A 14,117-nucleotide genomic window follows, 5' to 3' on the forward strand; every position below is an offset into this window, starting at 1 on the left:
CTTAGGTGCTGCTGCCATAGGTTCCCCTTCCTTAGGTGCTGCTGCTGCCATAGGTTCCCCTTCCTTAGGTGCTGCTGCCCTAGATTCCCCTTCCTTAGGTGCTGCTGCTGCCATAGGTTCCCCTTCCTTAGGTGCTGCTGCTGCCATAGGTTCCCCTTCCTTAGGTGCTGCTGCTGCCATAGGTTCCCCTTCCTTAGGTGCTGCTGCCCTAGGTTCCCCTTCCTTAGGTGCTGCTGCCCTAGGTTCCCCTTCCTTAGGTGCTGCTGCTGCTGCCCTAGGTTCCCCTTCCTTAGGTGCGGCTGCCCTAGGTTTCCCTTACTTAGGTGCTGCTGCTGCCCTATGTTCCCCTTCCTTAGGTGCTGCTGCTGCCCTAGGTTTCCCTTCCTTAGGTGCTGCTGCTGCCCTAGGTTCCCCTTCCTTAGGTGCTGCTGCTGCCCTAGGTTCCCCTTCCTTAGGTGCTGCTGCTGCCCTAGGTTCCCCTTCCTTAGGTGCTGCTGCTGCCCTAGGTTCCCTTCCTTAGGTTCTGCTGCCCTAGGTTCCCTTCCTTAGGTTCTGCTGCCCTAGGTTCCCTTCCTTAGGTTCTGCTGCCCTAGGTTCCCTTCCTTAGGTTCTGCAGACCAAGACTCCCTGCCCTAGGAGCCGCTGACCAAGACTCCCTTCCTTAGGAGCCGCTGACCAAGACTCCCTTCCTTAGGAGCCGCTGATGCCCAAGATGCCCTTCCTTAGGATCCGATGCCCAAGACTCCCTTCCTTAGGAGCCGCTGCCCAAGACTCCCTTCCTTAGGAGCCGCTGCCCAAGACTCCCTTCCTTAGGAGCCGCTGCCCAAGACTCCCTTCCTTAGGAGCCGCTGCCCAAGACTCCCTTCCTTAGGAGCCGCTGCCCAAGACTCCCTTCCTTAGGAGCCGCTGCCCAAGACTCCCTTCCTTAGGAGCCGCTGCCCAAGACTCCCTTCCTTAGGAGCCGCTGCCCAAGACTCCCTTCCCTAGGAGCCGCTGCCCAAGACTCCCTTCCCTAGGAGCCGCTGCCCAAGACTCCCTTCCCTAGGAGCCGCTGCCCAAGACTCCCTTCCTTAGGAGCCGCTGCCCAAGACTCCCTTCCTTAAGAGCCGCTGCCCAAGACTCCCTTCCTTAGGAGCCGCTGACCAAGACTCCCTTCCTTGGGAGCCGCTGCTCAAGACTCCCTTCCTTAGCTGCTGCTGCTCTTTAAAGCGGGTAAATCTCGCCACTTGAGACAGCAATAGACTGTTTATGAAATCTGAACTCCAGCCTGACATAACATTTTACCATTTAATCTAGCCATGGAATAGTTAACCAAGTAAATGTTCACACTTGTTTACCCTTTCAGGCCTGCAACAATTCAGCAATGAGCCTACTAATTAAAGGGGTTGTAAAGGATTTTTTTTTTCCCTAAATAGCTTCATTTACCTTAGTGCAGTCCTCCTTCACTTACCTCATCCTTCCATTTTGCTTGTAAATGCCCTTATTTCTTCTGAGAAATCCTCACTTCCTGTTCTTCTGTTTGTAACTACACACCGTAATGTGAGGCTTTCTTCCTGGTGTAGAGAAAGCCTCTTGAGGGGGCGAGCAGGAGTGTCAGGATGCCCACTAACACACAGCTCCTTTCTCTACCTGCAAAGTAGAGAGTGTCCTGACTTGCCTGCTCGCCCCCCTCCCCCCTCAAGAGGCTTTCTCCACACCAGGAAGAAAGCCTTGCATTACTGTGTGGAGTTACAGACAGAAGAACGGGAAGTGAGGATTTCTCAGAAGAAATAAGGACATTTAAAAGCAAAATCGAAAGATGAAGTAAGTGAAGGAGGACTGCACTAAGGTAAAGGAAGCTATTTAGGGGGGGGGGGAATCCTTTACAACCCCTTTAACCCCATTAAGCAGGGCTGTATCCTGGCCTAGGCCAACAAGAGTCCCCGCCGGCTTGCGCTATTAATGTAGCACTCTTAGTGTAGCACCAGTCTTATGGGGCGGACTGGGCAGAGAGGCAAGCATCCCGCAACTGTAGGTTAAGTAAACAGTAAACACGTACGTAATTCAACTATGCATATAGACGTTTACCCGGTTTTTCACTTTTGGCAGTTTTACATATCTGTATTTTACCTATTTAAATGTTTTTGGGAGCCTGGTTTTAAGTCTGTTGTTAGGTGGAAAAGCAGCGACAGACAACTGACAGATCTCCAGTTTTGTGGAACTACAAGTATCAGCATGTCCTGCTGAGTACCTGGTTGACATTATACACTATGCTGAAATTTGTAGTTCTACAACATCTCCAGATTTACTGGACTCAAGTAGGTTTCTCTAAGCCAGGGGTAGGCAACCTCGGCCCTCCAGGTGTGATGAAACTCCAAATCCCATCATGCTTCCGCCTCTAGGAGTAATGCCTGTGATTGTCAGGGTCTTGCAATGTCTCATGGGTAGTTTCACCACAGCTGGAGGGCCAAGGTTGCCTACCCCTGCTTTAAGCCTTTCCAAATTTTCAGCAGTGAGACCTTCCAACAGAGTTCCTAGCTTTATCACCCCCTATGCAGGGCCGGATTCCAGACAAGGCCACCAAGGCCAGGTCTCGGGGAGGCAGTGGGTGCAGGGGCAGGGATGGACTGGCCATCAGGACTACCGAGAGTTTCCCCGTGGGCCGATGAGCTCAGTGGGCTGGTTACAGCGGCCGCCTAATCTGCATCGGAGGTCCACGGCGATCTACCCGTCAATCGCCGGCAGCTGGCGCCTGATGGGTAGATTGAGATTTAGCCAACATGCAGAGTAGCGCAGGAAGCGTGTGTAATAAGTTATCCCTAATGTCACTCTGCTCCCCAGCAGCCCCTCCTCTCTTCTCGTCCATCCCTATTTGCTTGTGACATCATCTGGGGTGGACGAGAAGAGAGTTGAGGCCGCCGGGGAGCAGAGTGACACGAGAGAGAACTTATTACACACGCTTCCTGCGCTACTCTGCATGCTGGCTGGTAAACAATGTGCCCCATAATGTGCCATGTGCCCTGATGTGCCACGTGCCCTGTGCCCTGATGTGATCTGATGTGCCCTGTACGTGTTTTGCCCTGATGTGCCCTGTACGTGTTTTGCCCTGATGTGCCCCGTGCCCTGATATGCTGTGCCCTGAGCTCTGTACCATGCCATGATGTGCACTGTACCCTGATGTGTTGTGCCCTGAGCTGGTCTGGATGAAGGCCCCCTATGTAACGGTGTGTGTGTCTGGGGGGGCATTGAAGGACCCGTCCTTGGGGTGGCAAAGAGAGTAAATCCGGGCCTGCCCTTATGGTCATAACCGAGGCAAGCAAAGGTGTTTTATCTGGGGTCTCATTCCTCCTGAGGAATTGTTGGTAAAAGGAAAATGAAAGGAGAATCCAGTGATGTTAGCGCGATCCTCAACTAAAGTACGGCAATGAGAACTTACCAGCTTAAGCCACAGACATGAATAAAAATACCTGATGGGTTATTCAAACCCCCCAAAAAAAGATCAGATATCACATCTGTGTGCGTTTACCCTTTAAATTAAATTTTCTAATTATTTCCATTCTGATAGAAACATCTGCACTGATAGGAAGAGAGTCGATCAGAGGTAAACACTCATTTTTCTAACAGGAATTCACAGGGCTGAAACTACTACCGATATACCACACAATAAAGGATGGGAGGAATTTCAGTAAAAAGGACAAAGCCCTTGCTGAAATTCCCTAATTGCTTAATTATTCATGCACAGACCCAGTTCCTTTTCCTATGAGAAAGTCACACAGGCTGAATTTGATACATTGAAAAAAAGGAGAAAAAGAACAAAAAAAAGAACGAGCAGCATAATTTAAATGTACCTTGTTCTTCCAAGATTCCGATCTTCTTGTCTCCAGAGCTGACGTCCGCTTTACGGCTTTTCCTGGATCTTAAAAAATGGAAAGCACGGCCTTTTAACATTATACCTGCACCATGAACGTCTTCTGATAGAGCAAATACAGGAAGTGTCTTTCAGATATGGTTAAGTTCCTGTTATACTGACAAAAGTTTTAACGCTTTGCTGTATGAATCAAACTAACACGAAGAGACTCATGCTCATACTTTCCTGTTCTGCGGCCACAGTTCACGTGACCCGTCACTCAGCTAGGTGACTGTACATGGCTATTGATGGATAGGAGGTTAGCACGTCTGCCATACAGCACTGGGATAATGGGTCTGAACATCAGGAAGAACACTAAACTTGAACTCAAGGCAGATATAAAAGTGTACAAATGAATGCAACTACGTATATATTAAAGTGACCCTGCCATAGTTATAAAAACAACCAAAACTCATACCCTGCAAAAGAATAAGGCAAAACTCCCACTGCCCATTAGACATGTGCACACTGAAATATTTTGTTTCGGAATTTCGTTTTCGTCCGAAAAATAAATATATTTAGTTACTCCCGAAATTTGTTTTTATTTATTTTGTTTCGTTAAAAAATGCATTGGTCCGAAAATCCGAATTATGGTCGAATCTGTCAATTGAAGGGCTTATGGTGTCCATCGAATGTTTTAAGAAGATTCGACGGAGCAGCTAAACTGTACAGCGCCGCAATCGTACATTTCCGGTCGAATGCTCTGCCCACAAGCTATAGTAGAATTCTAATGTTGTATGACTTGTAATAATTATATTAATTATTATTACTAGTCAACTAACATTAGCATTCTTCTATAGCCTATGGGTGGAGCATTTGACCATAAATGTCCGCTCGTGGCGATCGTATATGTTTAGCTGCTTCGTCGAATCTTCATGTCTCTATAATGCCGAATCTTTTCTCTCTATGTAGAATAATCTCGGACTATTAGAGTTAGGTTAGGCCCAGAGGCGATTCAGTTCGCATGTGTTGCCCTTTACAAGTTTCTCACTCACATTCGAACGTAGGTTCGATAGACACAGATCGCCATTGTCACCGTCATATCGAATCTTCTATCTATATATCGAACTGTTGTCACAACGAAACGAAAAAAAAAAAGCTTTTTTTTTTTTATGTCAGATCTTTCGGATTCTGCACGTTCGTTGACGCTTGTTAAAACGAATGCGAAAATCCCAGAAATTCGGACGAAAATGCATTTGGATAAAAAGGAATGCACACCATGCTGTCGAAAACCACTATCCACCAAGCCAGCTAAGAAACCAACAGTTATGGTAGTGTCAATTGCCTGCTCCCCCCTTTTAGGAGCCACTGGTTCCTCAAAGTCATCACAAAACACAGCAGTGATGTGGACATCGGCAGGAGTGTAGCACGCCCTGGAGGTGGTTGTTAAGTCGGATCCTACCCCAGGGGGCCTGCATTGCCATCTTTTTGCCAGAGTGATTGGAAACCTGAGCTTTGGCTCACACTACACAGCCAAAGGGTCTTTAGCATAGGGAATACATGACTACTGTGCAACAGAGTTGTCTGGGGCCCCAATATAGTGGTTTCAGGCCAGGTCCATCAGAGGCAGACTACCCACCTTGCCCAAACACAATGGGGTAATGGGTTTTGCTGGCACGTGAGCCAGACAGGAGACTTGTCATTACCACCAGGCAAGCCAACAATAATTCTCCTGGCTACTAGCAGCCTGAGCCTGGCCCCTAAGTTTCCCAGGTATAGACCACTGCTTGCTGGACCTTTTCTTTTCTTGGGGGACAGGCTTTATAACAGTCCATACAGCTTGGTAATTAGCAGATCAAAGTGACATAGGTAGCATCAGTCCATTAATTCATGGTTCCATCACATATGTTCTATACAGCACTATGCCCACTCACACTTACGGAGTGCTCCAGCTTCCTGGCATAGCTCACTAAGGAAAGAGGACCATAGCAAGGAGGAAAGCCCATACAACAGGGGTGCCCAACCCTTTGAAGAGTGAGGGCCACTTAAGCAACTTGGTAACCAGTGGCGGGCCACAATGAGTGGAGCGGGCAGATGACAGGTCACCGCTACTCTACAGGCTCTCTGATCCACCCTGATGGAAGGGGACGAATTACCTTCTGTTTTTCAGACTGGAGGTAGGTGGGCGTAAACAGACATCTGTCACTCCATAGAGGTGAACTGAGGGTCCCATTTGGTCGGGCTGGTCGTGTAAAAGGGCCTAAGACTGCATACATACTGATGTGCTGCAATTTACCCACACTGTGCACCTGTGTCTATCCTGCGGGTTAGCTGAACTTTGCCATAGACTCCGCCTGTGGCTAAAGCCAGTGCTGTAGAGGAAGCATCGGCTTATGGGGCTATGCTCCGCAGCCACTTTCTTCCTCTACCACCAGCTTCATTCACAACACTGATGCTGCGGTATGGTGGGTCGGCAACCTGCAATCTGGGCTTGCCAACCCACCATTCCAGAGCAGGAGGTCGTGGGCCACATCAAAGAGCTCCGCGGGCCACATGTGGCCCCCGGGCCACTGGTTGGCCACCCCTGCCATACAGTCTACACCAGCGTTTCTAAATCAGGGCTCTATGGAACCCTAGGGTTCCTTGAATGCATTTCAGATAAGTTCCCACTGACATAAATAATCTTTTTAGCTATCTGTAAGAGGCCATTTCTTTCCAATGACCACAAGCCCACGGAGCATTTTTCCTACGAACCAAAAGACTAATGCATCACGAGTTGTAGATTTAGTCATGTTTAGTAGGGGTTCCCTGGGACCGGAACTTTATTTCAAGGGTTTCCTCTGTGTTGAAATGGTTGAGAAAGGCTTGTCTATACTATTGAAGATAACAGCGCTTGAATTCTGACATGGGCCTAGATACTATCCACCCTCAGAAGTTGCTTCCCTACTATACCACCATGTTATACCTAAAACTAGGAAGGAGATGGTAACCTTTAGGAGGAAAAAAAAACGAAATGGCACCCCAGACCCAACATAGGCACCAAAAGGGTCCTACAAGAAAAACCATCAAGCTCTATGTTGGTTGGACACAGGGGTTCCCAGCAGACTTTGAGGGCCAATTCTTCAATATTAGAGTACTGCACTGTCCAGAAGTACTCTAATATTGAAGAATTGGCCCTCAAAGTCTGCTAATAGAGCTTTCTTTTGGTGGTATTTAATCACCTTGTGCGCTATAAACAAAAGTAGAGCAACAATTTTGAAAAAAAAGCAATATTTTGTACTTTTTGCTATAATAAAATAACCCCAATTTTTTTTTAAAATGCATATTTTTTCTCAGTTTAGGCCGATATGTATTCTTCTACATATTTTTGGTAAAAAAAAAAAAAAACGCAATAAGCGTATATTTATTGGTTTGCGCAAAAGTTATAGCGTCTACAAAATAGGATATAGGGGATAGTTTTATGGCATTTTTATTATACATTTTTTTTTACTAGTAATGGCGGCGAGCTGCGATTTTTATTGTGACTGCGACTTTATAGCGGACACATCGGACACTTCTGACACATTTTTGGGACCATTGTCATTTTTACAGCGGTCAGTGCTCTAAAAAATGCACTGTTTACTGTGAAAATTACAGTGGCAGGGAAGGGGTTAACCACTAGGTGGCGCTGAATGGGTTAAGTGTGTCCTAGGGAGTGATTTTAACTGTTAGGGGGAGGAGCTACCAGTGATATGTCACTAATCACTGTTCCCGATCACAGGGAACATTCGATCAGTGACATGTCACTAGGCAGAACAGGGGAATGCCTTGTTTACAAAGGCATCCCCCTGTTCTGCCTTTGCCGACTGCAATCGCGGACCACCTGGGAACATCAACTTCCTGGGACCCGCAAGCGCACTCACGAGGCACGAAGTTAAAGGGACGTACAGGTACGCCATTTACCTGCCGTGCCATTGTTTCTACGTATATCGGCGTGCGACGGTCGCTAAACGGTTAATATTAATTATATGGTAGCTCTAATATGACATTAAATGTGTTTTTTTAATTGCAAGCAGTGTAAATACCTGAATTTGACCTGGTAGCAGCCATATACTTATCTGCCACAAGCCAAAATCTTCCCTGTTTGGCCTTCTGAGAGCTGCATGGCCTCTACATCCAATGTCTCCTGACCGAGCTTTGCTTCCATTAATTCCTATGGAAAGACTGTCCATCACTGATAAATAATAGATGATCTTGACATAGGAATGAATATAGATTCTTCTGTGCAGCACAGCCTGACCTGAAGACATTCAGTGAAGACGCTGTGCAACTCCCACCGGGCCACACAATGAATAAATTAAAGTTAAGGGGGTTGCCAGGAGGGGGTAATTAAGCTATAAAATTTACTAAAAGAACAACTATCCTTTAGGGGGTTCATTATGGTTCGTAGAATGATCACGTGCTTTGTGTAGGGGGGGTGTGATATGTTCTTTCTTTCTTTTGCCTTTTTTATTTTTGATAAATTGTTAAAAAATGGCACCTCATTCAATTCTTTGCACTACACTGCATTATGAGACACGTATGTTGACATGCGGTTTTTTGTGCGTTGTGTAAAGCTTTGTTTACAGGGGTGGCAAAGGGGCAGTAAACACAGGCATTTAAGCCATAGTTTTACAAAAAACTGTCCACCCAACTGCCCACTAAAATCATAACGGGCAGCCAGAGGGGGTCTTACACGAGCCACGGCTTGTGATGCTTTGCGTCACAGGTGTGGAAAAACTCGGCTTGCTGACTTTGAGAAAAAGGTGCCACATGTCCTCCATGTTTCCCTCCTCGCTGAGAGCCAAGTAAGGGTCACATGAGAGGCCTTCCCCAGGGTGGGTTCCTCTGTGCCACACTAGACACTTTGATTGGGGTTATATCTCTTACATGGGGGGTACCTTTACTGGAACAACCGATTGTTCTCTAATTAACTCTTACAATTTTTCTGTACATCAGCACGGTGCATTTAAGAGGGACACGCAGAGCCCTTGCCCTCTCCACCTACCCAGCGTATGACCGCTACCTCAATCCCAAATACCGAGCGTTCCTATTGAGGTAGCGGGGTCCTGCCATGAACCTAGCGCCGACTCCATGTGTGCTCTTCACTTAACTCTTCCTCTTCTGTACAGTTCGAGGTCCCCGGCAGTCCAGATCTTCACCCGTTGCTATGGGAGACAGATCGCTGCCGGAGGAGTGCTGGCAACATCTCCCTCGCTGCAAAAAGGCCATCTCACTTGTCACATGTACACACCAACGACAGGCTGCTAGAAAACCATTCGTTACCCTTGGTAACCAATTATATCTTAACACTGTATGAACTCTTGTACCGTTATCTTCGTACCCAAATATGCTTAGTAACCCGAGCTGCAACTATATGTGCCAATTACTTGCATTGCACCCCTTTAGTAACCCGAGCTGCAACTATATGTGCCAATTACTTGCATTGCACCCCTTTAGTACCTTCAGGCCAGGCAAGGGTAATGTTTCATAAGCTTTACTTGAATAAATTAACACATTGACATAGCCGACAGTCTGCAATAAAGTGCAAACATTTCCCCATCATTCATAGTCCCTAACTTCAGGCTTGCGGCTGCCCCAGCATGCCTGCATAGAAAGGAGTCCATCTTTGGTAAGCCCACAGTTGGTGTCTTCAGGAAGGACTGCAAGCCCCAGCAATCCTCCTAGGTAGTGGGAACTCTGACTGGAAAAGTATCAGTCGGAACTCTGCACATCACTGGAAATCCAGATTCCATTAAAGCGTGAGTTCACCCGAAAAAAATGTTTTAACATTAGATTGATGCTCATTTTGGGAAGCACAATCGGGTGTTTTTTTTTAAATCGAAGCAGTACTTACCGTTTTAGAGATAGATCTTCTCCGCCGCTTCCGGGTATGGTCTTCGGGACTGGACGTTCCTATTTGATTGACAGGCTTCTGACGGTCGCAAACATCGCGTCACGAGTAGCCGAAAGAAGCCGAACGTCGGTGCGGCTCTATACGGCGCCGACGTTCGGCTACTTTCGGAAAATCGTGACGCTCTGTATGCGACCGTCGGAAGCCTGTCAATCAAATAGGAACGCTCAGTCCCGCAGCCCATACCCGGAAGCGGCGGAGAAGATCTCTCTCTAAAACGGTAAGTACTGCTTTGATTTAAAAAAAAACACCCGATTCTGCTTCCCAAAATGAGCCTCAATCTAATGTTAAAAATTGAGTTTTTGGGTGAACCTCCACTTTAACTGCAGGGAACGGGTCCAACCAAACTTAACCGGATGGAACCGATCAAACAGAACAGTGACAAGAACCCCTTAGGCAGCTCCAGGGTCGGGGCCTCCCTTACTTTTATAGGACACAGGACCGGAGGGTGGGGGTTGTCCCAATAGGAAGGCAGAAGCAGCATAGTGATGAGCTCATTTTTCTGTTGGGACGTTTTTACAACCTCTCCTGAACGATTTAACTTGACAGATAGTAACCCATGTTTAAAACGTCTGTTTTGCCGCATTTACATGAGTTTTTTTTTAAATGGCAAAAAAAGAAAAACGTCTATCAACGAAACGCTGCTAAGCGCGGGTTACCGCGTTTAGAAGCATTTGGCATCTGAAACTTCTGCTTCTGAACACATTTTTTTGCCTTCAAAAAAGGTCTATAAAACGCAACTGCCTAAAAACGACAGCAAACGGCCCTGTGTACATGTACACATAAGTTAACATTGAAAGTGTCCAAGTGTCTCTGAAAATAGGATTTTTATAACAGCTTACCTGTAAAATCCTGGAGTACATCACGGGACATAGAGAAGCATAGTAATTACTATGTGGGTTATAGAGTCATACCTTCAGGTGATGGACACTGGCACGCCCTTAAGGCAGGAAGTTCCCTCCCCTATATAACCCCTCCCATACCGGGAGTACCTCCGTTTTGTAGCAAAGCAATAAGTGTCCCAATATCCCCATCAAGAGGGGTGGGAGCTCTGTGTCCCGGGATGTACTCCAAGAAAGGGATTTTACAGGTAAGTTGTTAATAAAATCCTATTTTCTTTATCGTACATCACGGGACACAGAGAAGCATAGTAATTACTTTGTGGGATGTCCTAAAGCAATGCCAAATGAGGGGAGGGAGACACCAAAAACAAGCCGGGCGCCATCAGACGTGAGGAGTCAAACTGCGCCCAAAGGCGTCTTCCTCATTTTTTCTGATATCCAATTGGTAAAATTTAGTGAAAGTATGGACCGACGACCAAGTCGCAGCCTTACAGATCTGAGCCATGGAGGCTTGATGATGCACTGCCCAAGAAGTGCCAACTAGAGGTTGACCAATATGGGTTTTTCTCTGGCCGATGCCGATATTTAGAAATCAGGGTGGCCGATGGCCCATATATGATGCCTATTTTTGAGGCCGATTTTTGCGGCCGATATTTCAGGCCGATTTTTTTATTTTTTTTTTGGTGGCACTGGATGGCACTAATTGGCACTGGCAGGTGGCACTGATTGGCAGATGGCACTGGCAGATGGCAATGATTAGCACGTGGCACTAACAGGTGACACTGGCAAGTGGCACTGGTTGGCACTGACTGGCAGGTTGCACTAATTGCCACTGGCAGGTGGCACTGGATGGCAATAGTTAGCACTGGCAGATGGCACTGGTTGGCATTGGCAGGTGGCACTGATGGCTTTAGTTGGCACTGGTAGGTGGCACTGGATGGCATTGGCAGATGGCACTGGATGGAAGGTGGCACTAATTGGCACTGGATGGTGGCACTGGTATTGGCATTGGCAGGTGGCATTGGCAGAAGGCAGGTGATACTGGTGCAAAAAAAATGGTGTCACCCCCTCAGTACAGACCCCCTCTCCCTCCAGTATAGACACCCCCCCTCCTCAGTACAGGCCCCCCGTAGTACAGACACCAGAGAGTGGTGTGTGTCCCACGAGCGTGGGCCCCTCCTCCTCTGTGGGTGTAAACAGAGAGGAGGGCGGATTGTCGCCACGGTCACAGCATCAGGAAAGGCCGCGGCTTCGGCCTAGCTCTGGAGCCGTGGCACCGCTAGCGGCCATGTTAAATATCGGCCTAATTTGGATAAAAATCGGCCGATGCCGATTTATTCAAAACGGCCAAATATCAGCCGATATATCGGCCTGCCGATATATCGGTCGACCTCTAGTGCCAACCACTCTAGTGGAGTGCGCTTTAACCTCAAACGGAGGAACCTTACCCTTCAAGCCATAGGCTTGAGTAATGACTTGTCGAATCCATTTATAGATAGTGGACTTAGAGGCTGCCATTCCACTTCTGGGTTTTTCCGGCAGAACTAATAAAATTTCAGTTTTACAGATCTGAGCAGTAGCCTTAAGATAGATCTTAACTGCTTTCAGTACATCCAGAGTGTGCAAAGATCTCTCTTTTGCAGAACTAGGCTCCGGAAAAAAGAAGGGAGAACCAGATCCTGGTTCAGATGAAAGTTTGAAACTACCTTGGGAAGGAAGGCTGGATGAGGCCGCAGGACCAGTCTATCCTTGTGAAGAATTAGGTATGGCTCCATACATGAGAGGGCCGCCAAATCCGATACCCTCTTAGTAGAGGATATGGCTACCAAGAAAACCACCTTCCTGGTCAAGAGGACCAAGGGAATGTGAGACAGAGGCTCAAAGGGTTGTTTCTGGAGGGCAGAAAGGACCAGATTCAGGTCCCACGGGCACAAGGGGGTCTTAACACGAATCACCCCCTGTAAAAGGTTTTAACCAGAGAATGTGTAGCCAGTGGCCTTTGAAAAAATATTGATAAGGCCGAGACCTAGCCTTAGATGGTACTTAGGGCTAGCTTTATGTCTGCCCCCAACTGCAGAAACCCCAGTATTCTGCCAATGACATACCTGCGAGGATGCCACCCTTTGGCTTCGCACCAGGTCACATATGCCTTCCAAACTCTGTAATAAGCCTAGATGCTGGCTTTCTGGCATTAATTAGTGTAGACACAACAGAATTAGAGAGACCCCTCATCTTTAGGATACAGGATTCAACAGCCAGACCGTTAAATTTAGAGACCGTAAGGAAGGGTGGAATATTGGCCCCTGTGAGAGCAGGTCTGGACGAAGCGGAAGGGTCCATGGATGTCCCACCGACATCCTTACAATCTCCGCGTACCAGGCTCTTCTGGGCCAAGCTGGAGCGACCAGAATCACTGGTTTTCCTCCCGACTTTATCCTGCGAAGGAGGCGGGGTAACAATTGTAGCAGAGGAAATGCATAGATTAGGGAGAACCGACCCCACGGAAACACCAGCGCATCTGTTCCGCGAGCGGATCTCTCGTCCGGGACAGAAAATGTCCACTTTCGCATTGAACCTTGATGCCAAGAGATCCACATCTGGTGTTCCCCACCTCTGACAAATTCCCCTGGAAGGAGTATGACCAAGGCACTGAAAACCCAGGATTCAGCCCTCAAATGAGGAGCATTACAGGCAAAACCCTGTTCGTCTCAACCGGGGCCCGGGTACCGTCCACTTTGGCTAAGAAGCACTTTGGACGGATCTGGTTTCTATGGAGGCTTTTTAAATCCAGCATGGATCCCTCCAGTGGAGCTCCTGAGAGCACATGTTCACTCGTGACCAACACCTTAGACACTGGCGAGAAAACCAAGGGACTCCCGGTATGGGAGGGGTTATATAGGGGAGGGAACTTCCTGCCTTAAGGGCGTGTCAGTGTCCATCACCTGAAGGTAGACTCTATAACCCACATTGTAATTACTATGCTTCTCTGTGTCCCGTGATGTACGATAAAGAAAGTCAGTTTAGCAGCAGAAGTGTACATGGGGCATTATCTGCTCTCTCCTCCTATCAACATTTTTCTTGTCAAAAAAGGAACGAATTGGCTCTTTGTGCTTCTTCTTCCTCGCACACTCCAGCCCTGTTGTACAAGGACTGCAACCAGGTTAAATGTGGGCATTTACACTGCTTACATATAACTAATATCTAACTCCCTATCTAACTATGTAACTATGTAATACATATTGGGCCAGATTCTCAAACGAGATACGACGGCGTATCTCCAGATACGCCGTCGTATCTCTGAGTTGTGTGGTCGTATCTATGCGCCTGATTCTTAGAATCAGTTACGCATAGATTTCCCGTAGATCCGACTGGCGTAACCGTGTTACACCGTCGTATCGTAACTGCATATTTACGCTGGCCGCTAGGTGGCGCTTCCGTCGAATTCCGCGTTGAGTATGCAAATTAGCTAGATACGCAAATTCACGAACGTACGCCCGGGCCGACGCAGTACATTTAC

General features: G+C 47.5%; 1 protein-coding gene across 1 annotated transcript in view; it reads right to left on the minus strand.

Moving 5' to 3' along the window:
• PTPRE (protein tyrosine phosphatase receptor type E) overlaps positions 1 to 14,117 on the minus strand; it is a 327,572-nt gene that overhangs the window by 136,185 nt on the left and 177,270 nt on the right. The window contains exon 4 of the mRNA XM_040361419.1: positions 3,828 to 3,895. Coding sequence (XP_040217353.1) covers positions 3,828 to 3,895 — 68 coding nt within the window. The remainder of the gene's footprint in view (positions 1 to 3,827; positions 3,896 to 14,117) is intronic.

The sequence above is a fragment of the Rana temporaria genome, chromosome 8, assembly GCF_905171775.1.
Source record: "Rana temporaria chromosome 8, aRanTem1.1, whole genome shotgun sequence".
Lineage (NCBI taxonomy): Eukaryota > Metazoa > Chordata > Amphibia > Anura > Ranidae > Rana > Rana temporaria.